Source organism: Carassius carassius, chromosome 26, assembly GCF_963082965.1.
Source record: "Carassius carassius chromosome 26, fCarCar2.1, whole genome shotgun sequence".
Taxonomy (NCBI): domain Eukaryota; kingdom Metazoa; phylum Chordata; class Actinopteri; order Cypriniformes; family Cyprinidae; genus Carassius; species Carassius carassius.
The window spans coordinates 17,289,115-17,303,815 of record NC_081780.1 but is presented as its reverse complement, the minus strand read 5'-3'; the positions used below and the strand labels follow the sequence as shown (position 1 = coordinate 17,303,815).

Genomic DNA, 14,701 nt, shown 5'->3' with positions numbered 1-14,701 from the left:
TAAATAAATGAAAACTTAATATATGATTAGTAATATTCATTGCTAAGAACTTTATTTGGACAATTTTAAATGCGATTTTTTTTTTATGTTTTATTTATTTATTTATTTTTCGGTCCCTCAGAATGCAGATTTTCAAACAGTTGTATCTTGGTCAAGTATTGTCCGATCCTAACAAATTTACATCAATGGAAAGCTTATTTATTTACCTCAATTTCGAAAAATAGACCCTTATGACTGGTTTTGTGTTCCAGGGTCACATTTCCATTTCCGAATGCATTCATATGCTCTTTTCTAGTGACATATGAGGAATATAAGTAAGTTCTTTTTACAAAAAACACCATTATACCTGTAATTTTTATTAATTTGAATGCACATTCATTTCAACACAAGGACTGAGAGAGAGATGGACACGTAAACATTAGTCACTGTTTAAACTGGTTCACAGCATTCACGTGTTTCGCCACCGAGCGTCTCGAGATGTATTTATTTATAAAGACAGTAAAAGCGAGGGGTGTTGAAGTGACTCTTTTGTTTTGAGCATAGACGTTACAGTCTATGGTTTTGAGCGGTCTGGTCCTCTCAGGCGTGACGTCACGCAGGGACACTCCACGCGACAAGTGCGGACAAGATGGCGCGCGCTGCTGTGCCGCAGGAGTAACCAGTGCTCGGCGACAAATCAGGTTAGTGAAATATCACCGATCTCAAACAGCTCCGATCATATCGTGTGCACACCAGCGGTGGAAATAAAACACAATCGGTTTGTTTCAGACGCCCAGGACCTCCGCCTCGCTTCACTGCTGTGTGATTTTAGCATTAGCGCACTAGCATCCCGTGCGCTAGGTAACTTTCCTCTATAACTTGCCGATTAGAGACACTAAACAAGCGGAGCTGGTTAGCTCTTTGAAACCACCGTTAGGGAGATGAAGGAAGTGGTTAGCGCCGAGCATCATTCGCCATTCTCGCGCCTAAACACCTTCAAAGTCAAACTGATAGTTTTAACTAGTTAAATGAGATCATGATGTTTGTCCATCCTCGTTAAATCACAATCCCAGGGCAAACTTCGAGTAAAACCATAGCGATAAATACCAGCACTGGCTGTGCGCTTATAACTTTAGACAGAATAACAATGCGCTGTACGCATGTTTAACCTTCTGAACAAGACTAGTGTCTACAAAGATGTGTTTCTAGGTTGACTACTGGTTTGTTTTTGTTTAACACATGTGGGGCCCAGAGAAAGCGAGCTGTTATTTTAGTAGTGACACAGATAATAAGGCGTCCGTGAAGCCAAGGGACATATTTGCTTAAGCCGGGTTGTTTAAATACTGAGATAAATACTCTCTGATGGCTTGAGATTCATGCTTTAGTTTAGATTACACTTATACTTTAAAGCAGCATGATACTATCAAACACAGCACCGAGGTACATGTCTAAAAACATGGTATGCCATGGAAATACTGTGGTAAATATGTTTAGAGTGACACATAAATACCATGTTATTTGACTATGGTGAAGATTCAGTGTTGTGATGTATATCAGAAAACTACACTAATTCTATTTGGCCTTTATTACCTTTGTATTGTGTGTGTATATATATATATATATATATATGCATGTGTGTACATACAAAAGTACCATCAAAGGTAGTATAGTTAGTACTACTGTGTAAATAAATATCTTCGTACACAACATAATTGTGGTAGTTATTAAATGTAGTGGTTTATAGTGTATCAATGTAAAAGTTTTTATTATTACATTTTTTTGGGGACATGACATACCATGGTATTCTTTGAATTACTTTGGAGTACCTGAATATAGCGCTCGCTCAGTAATGTGTACTTCAGTTTACCGTGGTATTACTGTGTTGGTGAAATACAGAGATTGTTAGTTTCTCTTTGATCACTCTGTGTGCGTTTGTGTGTGTGAGATGGCGGGAATAGATTCTTCCTCCTGTAGTATCGGCTCAACCGTGTTCTTGTGCAATAGTTTTATGATGGCTCTGTTAAACTGCTGTCTTAATATAACCTCATGTACACTGTGTGTATCTAAGGTTTCCTTTGATATGGGATCACTGCTTCACAAAACACAGAAGACACTTTAAACAGTGACACATACACTTCCATTCAAAAGTCTGTGGACATTAAGATTTTCTAATGTTTTATTGATGTTTATGTCTTATGGTCACCAAGGTTGCATTCATTTAATAAAAACCATATATATATATATATATATATAGAGAGAGAGAGAGAGAGAGAGAGAAATATTATTACAATTTAAAAGAACTGGTTTATATTTTAACTGATTTTAAGTGTTACCTATTTTTTTTTTCCTGTGATGCAATGCTGATTTTTCATCATTGCTCCAGTCTTCAGTGTCACATGATCTTTCAGAAATCTCTCTATTGTGCTGATTTGCATGTGAAAACAGCAGTGATTTGTTTTGCAGTGTTATTTCTTTGATGATTGATGAATAGAAAGTTAAAAATAACAGCAATTATATAATTCTTTATCAAATCTTTACTGTCACTTTAAAAAAGAAAATGTCTTCATGAACCTTGAACTTTTGAATGATTCTGTACTTGTATTAAATATTTATGACTAGAAGTAACGTCACGAATGAAGGATAGGCCTACTTCTACAAAAAAAGCCCACCTCTATTTTCATCCGATCCATTTTTTGCCTTCTGCAGATTACCCATCATGCCTTGGGAGGAGCTGGTTTCACTGCTGGCTGCCGTCACAATGGTGATGTGAAGAGGGCGGTGACTGACTGTGATGGACAGGTGTAAGCACGTGGGTCGCTTAAGGCTCGCGCAGGACCACTCGATCCTGAACCCGCAGAAATGGCACTGTGTGGACTGCAACACCACCGAGTCGGTGTGGGCATGTCTCAGCTGTTCGCATGTAGCGTGTGGACGCTACATAGAAGAACATGCGCTTCAGCACTTTAAGGTATGATTAAATGATGAGTCACGTACAAGTAATTGATATATTGTTTAAAGTCCTTTAATACATACAATTTATGCCAAAAAATTGGGTGCTGTTTTCGACTAACTGGGACCCTGTCACAACACTTACATATTGTTGCTCTTTTGTTGGTTTTGTTTGCTTCTATTTCCCTCATTTGTAAGTCTCTTTGGATAAAAGTGTCTGCTGTGCTAACTGATTAAATGTAAATGTAGATATAAACGTGTTAATATCTATAAAAAATGGCAAACCTATTGTTAGATTACGTCTGATTTTATAATACTGTTTCTTTGATGTTATATTCATATTAAAGTTTATTTGTCTATAGGAGCAGCACCACCCTCTGGCCCTGGAGGTGAATGAATTGTATGTATACTGCTACTTATGCGATGACTACGTGCTGAATGATAATGCGACGGGTGACTTGAAGCTGCTGCGTAGCACGCTAAGTGCCATCAAGAGCCAGTGCTATGAAGTCACCACACGCAGTGGCCGCACCTTGCGCTCGTCTTCGGTCGCAGGTGATCAATTGTCGACCAGCACGCAGGAGCTGCAGTTGCGTGACGAAGACCGTATGTTCACAGCGCTGTGGCACCGCCGTCGTGCCCTGATTGGCCGTGTGTTCCGCTTGTGGTTTGCCCAAACAGAACGGGGGAAGAAGCGATTGGAGGAGGAGCGGCAGCAGGAGGAAGAGGACGAGAGGAAGCGGGAGGCACGGGAAAGAAGGCGGCAACTCAAACGGCAGCTCAAGGAGGAGCTGGAAAGTGCACCTCCGAGGAAGAGCCATCGCATTCGTCGACAGAGCCTAAAGGCAGCTTCTACGGATGCCACGGCAGTGTCAACCAAAAGCACCAAATCTGTGAGGCGTAGGTCTGCTCCTGCTCGAGTCTCCACCCCTACTCCACGAACTCCTAGAGAGAGAAAGCCTCAGCAGAGGCCCCGTCCACAACCCAAGGCTAAACGGCCTCGGGCCCCACCTCCTAAAACAGGCGATTCGCCTGTCAAACGGCGACCCACCGTAACTCCAGGAGTGACGGGTTTGCGCAACCTTGGAAATACTTGCTACATGAACTCGATATTGCAGGTTCTGAGTCACTTGCATGTATTCCGGGAGTGCTTTTTGAGGCTAGATCTGAACCAAGCACTAGAGCTGCTAGCCTCTGCGGTCAGCCGCAAGTTAGGACTCTCTACTCAGCGCGTGCTCCAGCAAAAAGGCTCCAACCAGGGGTCAGGGCTCAGCGGAGGGGCCTCCCGTTCGCGCAACATGGAGCTCATACAACCTAAGGAGCCCAGCTCCAAACACATCTCGCTTTGTCACGAGTTACACACACTGTTTCAGGTGATGTGGTCAGGCAAGTGGGCTCTGGTGTCTCCGTTTGCAATGTTGCACTCCGTGTGGCAGCTGATCCCGGCGTTCCGGGGTTATGCACAGCAGGACGCACAGGAATTTCTTTGCGAACTCTTAGATAAAGTACAGCATGAGCTGGAACGGACCAGAACGCTGACACCTGCCACTGTTCCGGCCAATCAGAGACGGCTTATCAAACAAGTCCTAAGTGTGGTCAACACCATCTTTCATGGCCAGCTCCTAAGTCAGGTAGAGTTTGCACACACATACTATGACGTAAGCTGATTAACATGTAAACATTAGGCCAGCAACAAACTCTACAAAAAGTACACAGACCTGGCCAATGGATTGCAAGTGTGCAGTCTTGTTGTTCATATGACATATGTTCTTGCATTGACGTGATAACAAACCTCCGTACTCAGGGGAGTGATGGAGTTAGATTCAATTGTCAGCGTGAACTTCAATCTGTTGTTCCCACTTGTCAGTAGTTCACCTGAAAGGCCCTGTCACAAATGGTGTACCTATGTACCTGTCCACAAAACCGTAGGGCAGGGTGTCCACCTTTGCTACTGAAGGGCCAAAGTTCTGCAGAGTTCAGAGTGCAGAGCTAAACTCTCCTCACCGAGTTTCAAACTCAATTCCTGGAGAGCCACAGCCCTGCAGAGTTTAGCTCCAACCCCAATTAAACGCACCTGATCCAGCTCATCACATCCTTCAGGCTTATTATAAAAATACATGGTTTGTGTGTTGGAGCAGGGTTGGAACTAAACTTTGCAGGGCTGCGGCCCTCCAGGGACTGAGTTTGAAACACCTTCCATAGTGTGTCCCATTTGACATTTCTAGTTTTCAGAAGGGTGCTCAGAAGTGCCTCTATTTGAAGCTGCTATAGGCCATTGATGTGCACTTTTGTGGAGCCCATGTTAGTAAACGCTTGGCAAAAGTGCACATAAATGATGACGACCCAAACGTCTATGTGAAATTATGAAGGACAGCAAGGGATTAGGGTAGCATTTGGGACAGGGCCAAAAAAACTTATAGCAGAACACAGTGTACACTGGGTGTTGCATTCTCAGAGTTGCCAATAAGGGTGCTGTAGTGGGGTACTACAACGCCTTTACGCTAAAATTGAGAAAGCCACATGTGCTAGCTTTCTGACGAATTTCAGATGCTTCAGTTTAATTTAATTTGCATTCACACACTTGAATAGAGTGTCCTTAATCACTTTTTCGCATATATCAGATACAATTTTGCTAGGTATTTTTCTCTTTTCTGTTAGGTGAGGTGTTTAGCGTGCGATCACCGCTCAAACACAATAGAGCCCTTCTGGGATCTTTCTTTGGAATTCCCGGAACGTTACCACAGCAACAGTAAGGATGCTGCACAGGTTTCGTGCGGGCTGACGGAGATGCTGGCCAAGTTTACAGAAACCGAAGCTTTGGAGGGCGCAATTTATGCTTGCGACCACTGCAACAGTGAGTTGGAAACACTAGCATGCAATGCTACTTTAATGAAATGTTTGGGATAGTAAATAAGTTGCAATTTGAAGGGGATATCATGGCACTCAAAGGTAGTGCCTAGTAAAGGGGATTGTTACACAGTTACCACCCAGAGTCTGTCTTTTGATTGACCAGTCACACAGATAACACCTAAACTCACATCAATGGCCAAATCTGAAGTTGTTGTTGAGTTGCTCAAACAAAGAGAGCAATATTTTGAAAGCCTCACCGTGTTTACACTCTTCAGGATATCAACATTTTAATGGCTAACTTAGTCATCTAAATATTAAACTGGGATCAAAGAAAGTACTACAGTATCGAAAGAACACACCTTACTTTTAAGTTTCACCTCAAAGGTTTAAAGCTCCTTCTGAGGAGTTAATCCCACTCATCAAAATGCTTTAATGCAGGTGTTTTTTTTGTTGTCTTTTTAAGGCAAACTACGGCGGTTCTGTTCAAAGCAGGTGGTCTTGACTGAAGCTCAAAAACAGCTAATGGTTCACAAACTGCCTCATGTTCTCAGGCTGCACCTCAAACGCTTCAGGTACTTGTTTACATAAACATGAACTACTTTCCCAGCTTTGAGCTTGCTGTTATCGGTCGGATGTTAATGCGTGCGTGTGTATGTTTAGGTGGTCTGGGCGAAACCACAGGGAGAAGATTGGCGTTCACGTTCAGTTTGAGCAGGAGCTAAACATGGAACCCTACTGCTGCAAAGACCCCAGTAACGTCCCCCACCCTCAACACTTCCTCTACCAACTCTCTGCCGTCGTCATGCATCATGGGAAGGGATTTGGCTCTGGCCATTACACTGCCTTTTGCTATAATACAGAAGGAGGTAAAACATGATTCTTTTCTTCTGCCACTACTGAATAGCCTACTCTGTCAATCTGTTGTACTTTTGCAGGATACCAAAAGAGGGCATGAGTATCATAAACCAACTTATCCTTTTTCTTTTTAGGGTTCTGGGTGCACTGTAACGACTCCAAACTGAGTGTGTGTGCCGTGGAGGAAGTGTGTAAGGCCCAGGCCTACATTCTCTTCTACACACAGAGAAACTCTCAGGACAAAAGCAAAGCCAGTGACCTCTGACCTTCTGAGTACCCCATGAACCCCACAGAGACTGTTTGTTTTGTACATTGTGTTAATACAGTTTTAAGACGGTTAGCTCCTTTTTCTAGTGTACAGCAAATGTGGTAAGTATGCTTTTGTCACGCACACTTATGCCTTACAGTTTTACAACTGACAGATTTCGGTAGGAGTCATTCTTGCAGTGATTGTAGCATTCATTTGTGTGCGTGAACGAAGGGAGTGAAATTGGTCCAAGTCGGCAGCATTAATGCCACTGTCATGGGTGTCTATGTATTCCTGATTGTTGTCCAAAAACCAAAGTCGAGTTGTGAATGTGTATCGAGCCTGAAATGTTTTTAGGGTCAGTATGAAAGAAGGTGTAAGAAACAAATGTTTTTTTCTCTTCATATCACAAGTGTTTTAATGTCTTGAACCATATATTTTTTTTTAAAGTGCCCTGCCAAGTCAAATCAGTTTAAAGATGTTGAGACTTTTAAACAAGACTCGATTCAGGATTTTTTCTGTCACCTTCTCAGAATGTAGGTTTATACCTGGTATTTGGGTAGAGATTTCTTTTTTTCCATTTTACAGGAAAATGTAAAAGACTTTTTCACCAGCAAAAGACAATGGATGCCATTATATTTTCCCCCCTGTCTGTGTGTGGCGTTAATGTCTGCTCTCTGTAGTCTGTACAATTTGTTGGATGTTTGCGCTACACACACACACACGCTCAAATATCTTACGGCATTTCCACATCTTGTTTGTTGTTCAAATCCATTTTCCTCCTCCGCTTTTGAGCAGGTATAGATGTAAAACTATGCAAATTGTTACCTCACTTCATAGAGAAATTTACCTCAATAAAAGGAGAATATTTTTGCATTTTTCTAAACAACTTGTCACCCATTTTCTTTAGTGTTTTAAAGATTGTCTTGAAACTTTGGTGAAATTATGTTTCTATGAAATGTGCATGTCTCTTAATATTTTACAATTCTTTTAAACTATTGGAAACAAAGATTTTTTCATAAAACGAGCAAAATGCTAATTCTTTATGAACCATTCTTTCACAATTGTCACGTGTAAATCATTCATAAAACCTAAAACTGTTGTGTAAATTGTTGCATTATACTAAAATGTATAAAAATGCGTAATTTGTTTGCAAAACCTAAAAACATTCTTGCACAAATTGCAGCATATAATGAGTTAAACTACTGTACAGCTGCATCGTGCCATGTGTAAATGAGTACAAGGCATAAATTATTAATAAAATCATTCTTATGTAATTGTCTCATTCAATGCCAAAATAGTTAACAAACCTAAAATTACTAAATGGCTACATTGGAATAATTTCATAAAACCATACCTGTGTAATAACACCAATGCATAAAATTCCTTTAGAAAATCTAAAAATGTTATGCAAATAGCTGTATCAGGCTAAATGTGTACATTTATACAATGCATAAATGAATGAAACCATTATGCATCATTCTCACATAAATTGCACATACAGTTCAGAAATTAGTCATAACCTTTACATAATTCTAATTACAAATCTTATTTTGAACAGAGATTCCTCATTATATGAGCTACTATTTGGACATGATTTCAGTTTCAAAGTTTGTACTCTGAATGCTAATGTCAGGAATAATATTCATGCCATAGCCTTCAACGAAAGATTTAACCTGTAAAGAACTACAAACACTTTGAAGTATTGTACAATTTATTCTATTTTTAAAAAATAATTCAGGGAGTTCAAAATGTAATAGGTACTATATGAGACAGCCATTTGATATTATACAAATACCAAAAAAAAAAAAAAACGTAAAAGCTGTGCGCATTACATATTTCCTGATGATTTTGTTTTTCTCGCAAAAGCCCTTCAGTGACGTGTAAAGGCAAGCAGCCAAACTCTTTACATTCTCTTATTCCCCACATGGAGTTCAAATGAGTATAAAGTCTTTATCTTTATCACTTCGGGCACTGATCGTACCCATGCATAGTACTTTCATGCCTTACTAAATGCTGAGTATAAGCTGTGTGTTCACAGCACCATTTCCTTAACAGCAGTTCGGGTTTTAAAGTAGTTTATTCTTTTAAGAATACTTATATGTTTGTGTATGTTTTCGCACAGGACTGGAGTGCGAGTGTTTATGCATATGTACGTATCAGTAGTCATCTCCGCGGCTCACGACTTCCTTGCATGTAGGTCTGAGCAGGATGGTGTGTTCGAACTGAGCCGTGTACGAGCCCTTGGCGTCACAGAGAGGGGGGTAGGGGTCAATGATGCCCAGGTCACACAGGTTCTTCAGGGCCATCAGGTACTTGCTTTCACCCAAACGATCGAGCCAGCGGCGACAGAACGCCAGGGTGCCGAAGTTCTCGTTCACAACGTTTAGCAAGTGCTTTGCCCTGGGCAGCCTGAAGTTCATTGAAAAAAAGCATACAAAGAAAACAAATGTTTTTTGCTAATTGTTTAAAAATAATTCTCATATAATTATTTAATTAAACCTAAAAACCGAAATGAATATTATAAATTGCTGCATTTTACTAAATTCAGAAAATTGTTCATATGCAATGACAGCATTCATTGTGTAAATAGTTAGCAAAATCCAAAAGCATTCTTGCGTAAACTGCAGTGTTTAATGGATACATTGTTCGTAAACCTAAATGTATTGTGTAAATAGTAAAATTATAATAATAAATGTAAAATGTGTGAATGCATACCATGTGGACATTAAAAAGATTCTTATGTAATTGTTGCATTCAATGCACAAATGTAAAAAAAACATTCCTATATAATGCATTAATCGTTTGTAAACAAAGAACTGTTGTGTAAATAGCTACATTGTTCTAAATGCATACATCTAACACGAGTAAAACGTAAGTTAATACAATGCGTTATTCTCACATATAATACACAAGTTATTTGTAAAAAAAAAAAAAAAAAGGTTGTGTAAATAGCTGCATTATGCTAAATACATTCATGTAAAATGTGTCAATGCACACAAAGCGTAAATTATTACTAAAGCCACCCATATGAAATTATCTAATTTAATGCATAAATTGTTTGCCATACCTAAAAATATTCTTGCATTTAATGTAGAAATCATTAATGCATACAACGCGTAAAGTATTAATAAAACCATTCTTAATAAATTGTTGCATTCAATGTGTACATGTATTCAGTTCTTGCGAACAATTCATCCATCATGCATAACTCATTCCTAAACCTAAAACGGTTCTGTAAATACCTGCATTGTGGCAAAAACATTAATGTAAATTGCGTAAATACAAACAACACAAAAATTACTTATGATTTTGACGCATTCAATGCATAAATTGTCAAATCTCAAGATCTTCCAGAAATGCTACATGTGCTTATGTAAATGTAGGAGCGGCTGATTATCATTGGCTCTTACCTGATTGGCACATGTCCAACATTAAAGTTCTTCATGTAGTGTGAGCAGTCCATGTCATCGTGGACCACTCCTTTACCAGTGCTGCCGAACGTCTCGATAGCGTACACCTCTCCCTCCTGGACGTGAATGGAAATTAATAGAGAGGCAGTCAAAATATTTACATGTTATTCTAAAAACATGGAAATGAATGTAATATATTACCATTTTTGTCTTTCAACAATTTAAATGTCTGAGTTTCTCAGAAAGTATAATTAAAATGTGTACAGAAAAGAAAACAACTTGCGCAATAAGCTTTTTAACACTGCAGTAAGCAATGACTATATGCTAGTAGGATACTACGCATCATTTGTATCGTACTGTACACAAATAATATCGTAAAGTAGCATAAATACATACAATTGTAACAACAAAAGTTTCAACTAGTATACTACATTGTTGTCACTTGATCTCATGTCATAAATAAAAATGGCTGCTTTTTTCAGGTTTTTGCTGTTCTGTGTGGTAAAAATGTCAATATGATCAAGATAGATCATAGCAGCTGATTTTTTACTTACTAATATTACTTTACTGTTTAAAAAAGCTGAACATGAATTCCAGCACAAAGTTTCAGTTTTAATGGTGAAAGAGTGAGTAAAGAGGTAAGCAGATAAACTTTTAATATTTGAAATATTTACGACAGAAATGGTAAGCAACCAACAGTAATATCTAGTGCAGACTATTCTACTTTGTTCAATTTTGTCATTTTGAATAGAAAATATGGTAACACCTTATTTTATGGTCCAATTCTCACTATTAACTAGTTGCTTATTAGCATGCATATTTCTAGCGTATTGACTGTTTATTAGTACTTAAAGCACACATGAATGCCTTATTCTGCATGATCATATTCTAGATCCCTTAACCCGACCCAATACCTAAACTTAACAACTACCTTACTAATTATAAATAAGCAGCAGGGGAAAACTCTTAGTTAATAGTCAATATGTGTTCCCTATTCTGAAGTGTTTCCAAAAAATACATGCTATCATTCTTTCATGATTCATAATGAATATGACGAAGCAAGAAACATTAGGCATACGTTTTGTATAAGGAATTGTGATCCTGTCAATTCAGTTAATATGTGAAAGGTCAAGCTGAGTGCATTGCATTATGGGATACAGTTTTCCATGCAGTATGACTCCATACTGCAGAAATAGCAAGAGGAGTAATCTAGTACGCTAAATTGAAATGTAAACCTTCAAGATTAGAGAAAGGTGTGAAATTCCATGCATACTGCGCAAAGTATACATACTGCATAAATAGTAGTAGTAGTATGCTATTCCAGACATAGCCAAAGTAACACAGACACCTTTAAGGCAACACAAAATGAAATTACATTGACACACACACACACACACCTCCATTCTGGTGGCTTCTCCTCCCTTCACTATAGGCACTGTTTTACCAGCATGTATCCGATACTGACCAATAGAGTGTCCATTCAGATTCCGAATAGGTTTGACTGAAGAAATACACACAAAATGAGATGCACTTAAGGGATTAAAATTACTATTAACAATTTGTAATAAAAAAATGTATTTCATCAATACCTTGATACGTTTTGCCATCTATTTCAACCTCGTACGACTCCATCACTTCCTGTATTGATTCTCCAACATCGCAAAGACGTACATCTATACCTGCACACTGTGGAAAGACAAAAAGTTATTTCCGCGCACACAATAACTTTGTCATGTCAGTCGCACACACACTCACCTTGATGCCTGTGTTGGTAGCATCTCTCACAGCCTCGAGCAAGCGGTCATACTTTGGATTGAAGGTGACAGTGAAGGCACAGTCAATGATCCTGCCTAAAACACACAGTACATTTTTACTTAATAAAAATCTTCTTGAAGGGTTAGTTTACCCAAAAATGAAACTAAGCCTGTGTTTTACCTCAAATCATCCTAGGTGTATATGACTTTCTTTTAATTAGACGAAACCAATCAGAGTTATGTTAAAAAAATGTCTTGCTCTTCCAAGCTTTAGAATGGGAGTAGGTGGGTGTTTTTGTTCAACAGTCCAAAAGTAGCCAAATAAAGTGCGCACATCCATAATAAAACGTGCCTCCCACAGCTCCGGGGGTGAATAAAGGCCTCCTATAGCAAAGTTTCCTTACTTTACCAAAGGAAAACCAGTCTCCTCTTGGCCTATATCGAACTCCCCTGACAGTTTTTTTTTTAAGAAATACTTGTTTTGTTTCTTCTAATTTGTGACAGGCATTTTGTTCTGTTCTCTCTCCGTCGCGCTTCTGCGTTCGTTACTGATCACCGGCGCATGCGCTACGCATCCATCCGACAGAACAGCTCGCACGTATGATAGTCAGCAGAAGTGAGGAAAACTATTTATAACATTTTAAATATTTATTTACATACATTTAAAAAATATTTTTCATACAAAAATGTATAGATTCACTTACAGGAGGCCTTTATCCACCCCACGGAACCGTGTGAGGCACGTTTTACTATGGATCCGCCCGCTTTATTTGACTTCTTTTGGATTGTTGAACTGTTGGAGTTTTTAATATAACTCCAATTGGATTAGTCTAAAAGAAGAAAGTCATAAACACCTAGGATGCCTTGAGGGTGAGTAAAACATGGGCTAATTTTCATTTTTGGATGAACTAACCCTTTATTATTATCAGTAGTATCTCAGCCAGACCACTTTTTTAAATCAAAGGGAAGCCCATATAGCCATACCGTTGATGTGTGTGCCGAAATCAATCTTGCACACATCGTCGTACTGGAGGACGGTAGGGTCTCCAGCGTTTGGTGTGTAGTGAGCAGCACAGTTATTCAGCGAGCACCCGGTGGGAAACGCCAACCCTGCGTTCAAACCGTTCTCTTTGATCAGCTTCCTGCTGCAGTCCTCCAGACGCTCACTAACAAAACATGAAAATAGGGTGTGTTATGATCTAGCTGGCCACTAGGACCTATGTCATTAATATCAAAAACAACTGGCAAATTTGGACACTTGGGCTTGATTTCTTTTAAGAATAGCATCATTTCAACTGATATTTTTAGGTTGGGGAAGTTTTTTTTATTACGTTTTTTATATTTTTGTATATTATCGACCAATTAGTTTTTTTGTTTTTTACATTGTAGGTGTACAGATATCAAAGTCATAATGGGCTCACCAGATGTCAATCATAGTCATTCCAGGTTTGATCCAGCTTCTTACATATTGGCGCACCTGACGATGGGCTTCAGCCGCCTCCCGGAAGTCATTCCACATCTCCTCATTGGCTTTATCCATCGCTTGCTTCTCGTCATTGCTTTTTCTCCAAGCGGCGCTACGCCTGAGTGGTCCAAAAAAACACTTTATGATGCAAGTACATTTATTTACCTTGAGAATAACCTTTATCATATAAACACTGTTAGAAATGGAACCGTAAATGTTTTTTCAAGCCATTATTTGGATTGGAAAAGTCTTATAAAGTCTAATATGGGTTTTTTTATTAGCTAGAGTAAAATGAAATGGCTCAGTTTTGTGGATGTGTTCTTAAATATTGCACCAGGCTATTAAATAGAAAAATAAATAATAATAAACATGGTTAAATGAAAGATAAAAACTAGTGAATGTAATTAAGAACAATATTAATTACATGAAAAAATGCACACAAAAATTAATAAAAGACATTATTTTAACATTTGGCTAGTCGGGTTAAAAATTTTTATTTATAGTTGATTGGTTGTACTTCCTCTGATGATTACGGTTAAAGTTAAGGAAAAGCCAGGTCAAGATCATATGCCATAAATGTCTTTGAAGACTGCTGTAGGACTGTAGTAAGAGACAAGATGATGTGAGGAAGTTTAAGTTTATGAGCTGCTCCTCGCACACACAGCGTTCACAACTATTTTTGGAGTACTTTAGGCATGAGGGAACATGAGTGACCTCTATGTCAGTAGTCTCAGCGATATAATATTACACAGAGCACAGGGTAATATGAGGTAGAGCAGGCCGTAGAAAGTACAAGGTGACCTGAGCGGGGCGTTAAAGAGTATTTTCACATTGAGAAAAGACTAAATATCTTACCCATCCTGTGACGGAGGGTATTCACACTCCTGACCCACAGGAAACACACCGCTGGGGTACAGATCACAGATGGGGATGGATGGAGGGTCCGTTTGGGTTTTGGCTAGAGGAGAGACGGTAGATATCAATGTGAAAGCAACATCTCCATCAAGTGCATTTAATGGGATAGCTGGATCTCATTTAGTTGTGAATCAAAATGAATTTTATCCGTGGACTGTGGAAATCGAAAAGGAAATATTTTGCAGAATGTTCATGCTGCCCTTTTCCATACAATGTAAGACTAAGTTTTGGTGTCCACAAAAGCATTAGCCAGCTGAAAACGCTTTTTTTTTTT

General features: G+C 39.0%; 2 protein-coding genes across 4 annotated transcripts in view; one reads left to right on the top strand and one right to left on the bottom strand.

Moving 5' to 3' along the window:
- The first annotated feature begins 535 nt into the window (after positions 1 to 535).
- LOC132105912 (ubiquitin carboxyl-terminal hydrolase 44) lies at positions 536 to 7,769 on the top strand. Of its 2 annotated transcripts, none has more exons than XM_059511445.1 (7): positions 536 to 680; positions 2,686 to 2,947; positions 3,291 to 4,559; positions 5,587 to 5,782; positions 6,242 to 6,350; positions 6,439 to 6,644; positions 6,768 to 7,769. In XM_059511445.1, the coding sequence occupies exons 2-7, from the start codon at positions 2,771 to 2,773 to the stop codon at positions 6,896 to 6,898; spliced, it is 2,088 nt and encodes a 695-aa protein (XP_059367428.1). In that variant the 5' UTR covers positions 536 to 680; positions 2,686 to 2,770; the 3' UTR covers positions 6,899 to 7,769. The 2 variants fall into 2 exon arrangements, with proteins under 2 accessions (XP_059367428.1, XP_059367430.1); XM_059511447.1 differs by lacking the exon at positions 536 to 680 and adding an exon at positions 822 to 840.
- An 807-nt stretch (positions 7,770 to 8,576) lies between these two features.
- Positions 8,577 to 14,701, bottom strand: part of metap2a (methionyl aminopeptidase 2a) — a 13,071-nt gene continuing 6,946 nt past the window's right edge. For both annotated transcript variants that reach the window (XM_059511448.1, XM_059511449.1), the window contains exons 4-11: positions 14,368 to 14,470; positions 13,469 to 13,630; positions 13,032 to 13,213; positions 12,049 to 12,143; positions 11,883 to 11,979; positions 11,691 to 11,794; positions 10,294 to 10,409; positions 8,577 to 9,292 (exon numbers count right to left, since the gene is read on the bottom strand). In XM_059511448.1, the coding sequence (XP_059367431.1) occupies positions 9,040 to 9,292; positions 10,294 to 10,409; positions 11,691 to 11,794; positions 11,883 to 11,979; positions 12,049 to 12,143; positions 13,032 to 13,213; positions 13,469 to 13,630; positions 14,368 to 14,470 (1,112 nt within the window). In that variant the 3' untranslated portion in view covers positions 8,577 to 9,039. The remainder of the gene's footprint in view (positions 9,293 to 10,293; positions 10,410 to 11,690; positions 11,795 to 11,882; positions 11,980 to 12,048; positions 12,144 to 13,031; positions 13,214 to 13,468; positions 13,631 to 14,367; positions 14,471 to 14,701) is intronic.